This window comes from Echinops telfairi, unplaced genomic scaffold (genome assembly GCF_000313985.2).
Source record: "Echinops telfairi isolate 266 unplaced genomic scaffold, ASM31398v2 ScPeMD7_3;HRSCAF=10, whole genome shotgun sequence".
NCBI classification, from domain to species: Eukaryota; Metazoa; Chordata; class Mammalia; order Afrosoricida; family Tenrecidae; genus Echinops; species Echinops telfairi.
In genome coordinates this window covers 63,771,155-63,773,168 of record NW_022103899.1, presented here as the reverse complement: position 1 = coordinate 63,773,168, position 2,014 = coordinate 63,771,155, and the positions used below count along the sequence as shown (strand labels likewise).

Sequence of the window (2,014 nt, the reverse complement as noted above, 5' to 3'; positions counted from 1 at the left end):
TGGTGTGCACCGAGTGTGTGCTCCTGGCCTCCATGGCCTACGACCGCTACGTGGCCGTCTGCCACCCCCTGCGCTACCAGGTCATCATGACCACGGGGCTCTGCGTGCAGCTGGTGGCCTTCTCCGTGGTGAGCGGCTTCGGCGTCTCCGTGATCAAGGTCTACTTCATCTCCAGCGCCAAGTTCTGCGGCTCCAACGTTTTGAACCACTTCTTCTGTGACATTTCCCCCATCCTCAAACTGGCCTGCACCGACTTCTCCACAGCCGAGCTGGTGGACTTCGTCCTGGCCTTCATCATCTTGGTCTTCCCGCTGCTGGCCACGGTGCTGTCCTATGCACACATCACGCTGGCCGTGCTGCGCATCCCTGCGGGCACCGGCCGCTGGAGGGCCTTCTCCACCTGCGCCTCCCACCTCACTGTGGTCACCATCTTCTACACGGCCTTGCTGTTTATGTATGTCCGGCCCCAGGCCATCGATACGCGCAGTTCTAACAAGCTCATCTCTGTTTTGTACACTGTTCTCACCCCCATCGTGAACCCGCTCATCTACTGCCTGAGGAACAAAGAATTTAAGGACGCCTTGAAGAAGGTATTGGGCTTCAATCGAGCTTCACTCTAGAGCCTGGACACTGACAGCCAGCCTTTCCAGAACATCAGCTGGGAAACCCCAGCCTCTCTGAGGAGATGCTCACTTGGGGTCATGATATTCAGAACGACCTTCACAACCCTCTTCCTGTCCCAGCTCGTGGAGAACCTGGAAACAGGCCCATCTGCTGCTTGGGCGACACCATGCCCCCTCACGTGTGCGTGACATAGCTCCATGATGTCTCATGACCGTTGATGCTGCTGGTGGTGCCCTGCATGTTTAAGGGGACGGCGAAACGTGCCTGGTCATCTGATGTTTCAAACCCTTACTGAAAGGGAATGATGCTCACTGACATGCTGCACTGTGCGGTGCAATGGCATCCAAATGTTCTCAAAGGGACGGTGTTCTTGGAATGGTGAAGACCAATAAACTCTGCTTTAAACAAGCGAGGAGTGTTCACCTCTGATGCCCTGGGCTGAAGGCCAGCCTCTTGTTTTCCATATAGAAACACCCACTCCCGCCACACAGTTTTCAAGAATTAGGTTCACATGACCATGTGAGGCCGTCGGTGTAACCGGTAGTGCGTAGCAGAGCCCAGGTCGGACCATGTCTCTTTGGTTCCTCCTTGAATCTTTTCAGCCCAGCATGGTGTGTTATCTGTTGGGCAGTTGTGTTAGACCAGGTTGACTAGAGCAACAAATCCAGGGACATTCATAAATGTCTAAGAGAGAACTTTATATCAAGAACTAATTATGCATCAATAAAACATCCAAGCCCTGTCCAGATCAAGTCCACAAGCCTGATATGAGCCCATGAAGTCCTCTTCAGACTCACACAGCACATGCCATGATGCTTAATGTAGGAAGACGATAGGCCAGTGAGTGGAAAGTCCTGTGGGTCCAGGGGCCGTGGACACATCTCCAGGGTGTCCATCAGTGTGACTCCATGTGGCTTGTCCGCAGGAATCTGGGGCAGAGAGAGAGGCCTGCCTCTTCTGATGGCAGAATCAAGAGAAAGGGAGTTCCCAGACTCCTCATGAGAAAACCATGCCACACGAGGGACCATCCGGCTGTGAGCTGACTGACGGGCTCGACACCCCCCTCCATTCTCTTATCACGTTGACGGGAAATTGTGTAACTCCCGAAGTAGTCAACAAACATTGGTCGAATTAAGACCCTAAGGTTTCTAGCTACCCAAGAAAGAGCAAAACGAAATAACGCACAGGCGCTCTCTCAGAACCTCCCCGTCATTGTCCAGAAGCCCTGCCCCATGGGGTGGGGGAACGAACTCTGGAGCGAGCCTTCTCTGGAGGGGGAGGTGTCAAGACTCGCACCGGTAACCGGGAGGCTGGTCTCAGGCCCCCAGGAGCAGGCTCTCGGGACGTGGTGCCCACACATCTGGGCTAACCTTGAGGAGCTGAGCAGCCC

General features: G+C 54.6%; 1 protein-coding gene across 1 annotated transcript; it reads left to right on the top strand.

The window, feature by feature from the left end:
- Nucleotides 1–5: 5 nt before the first annotated feature.
- LOC101641610 (olfactory receptor 6B2-like) lies at nt 6–620 on the top strand (the record flags this gene model as incomplete). The annotated part of the gene is made up of 1 exon (XM_004701879.1): nt 6–620. A coding segment is annotated over one exon (615 nt), but the record flags the coding sequence as incomplete, so codon positions are not given.
- Nucleotides 621–2,014: the final 1,394 nt, after the last annotated feature.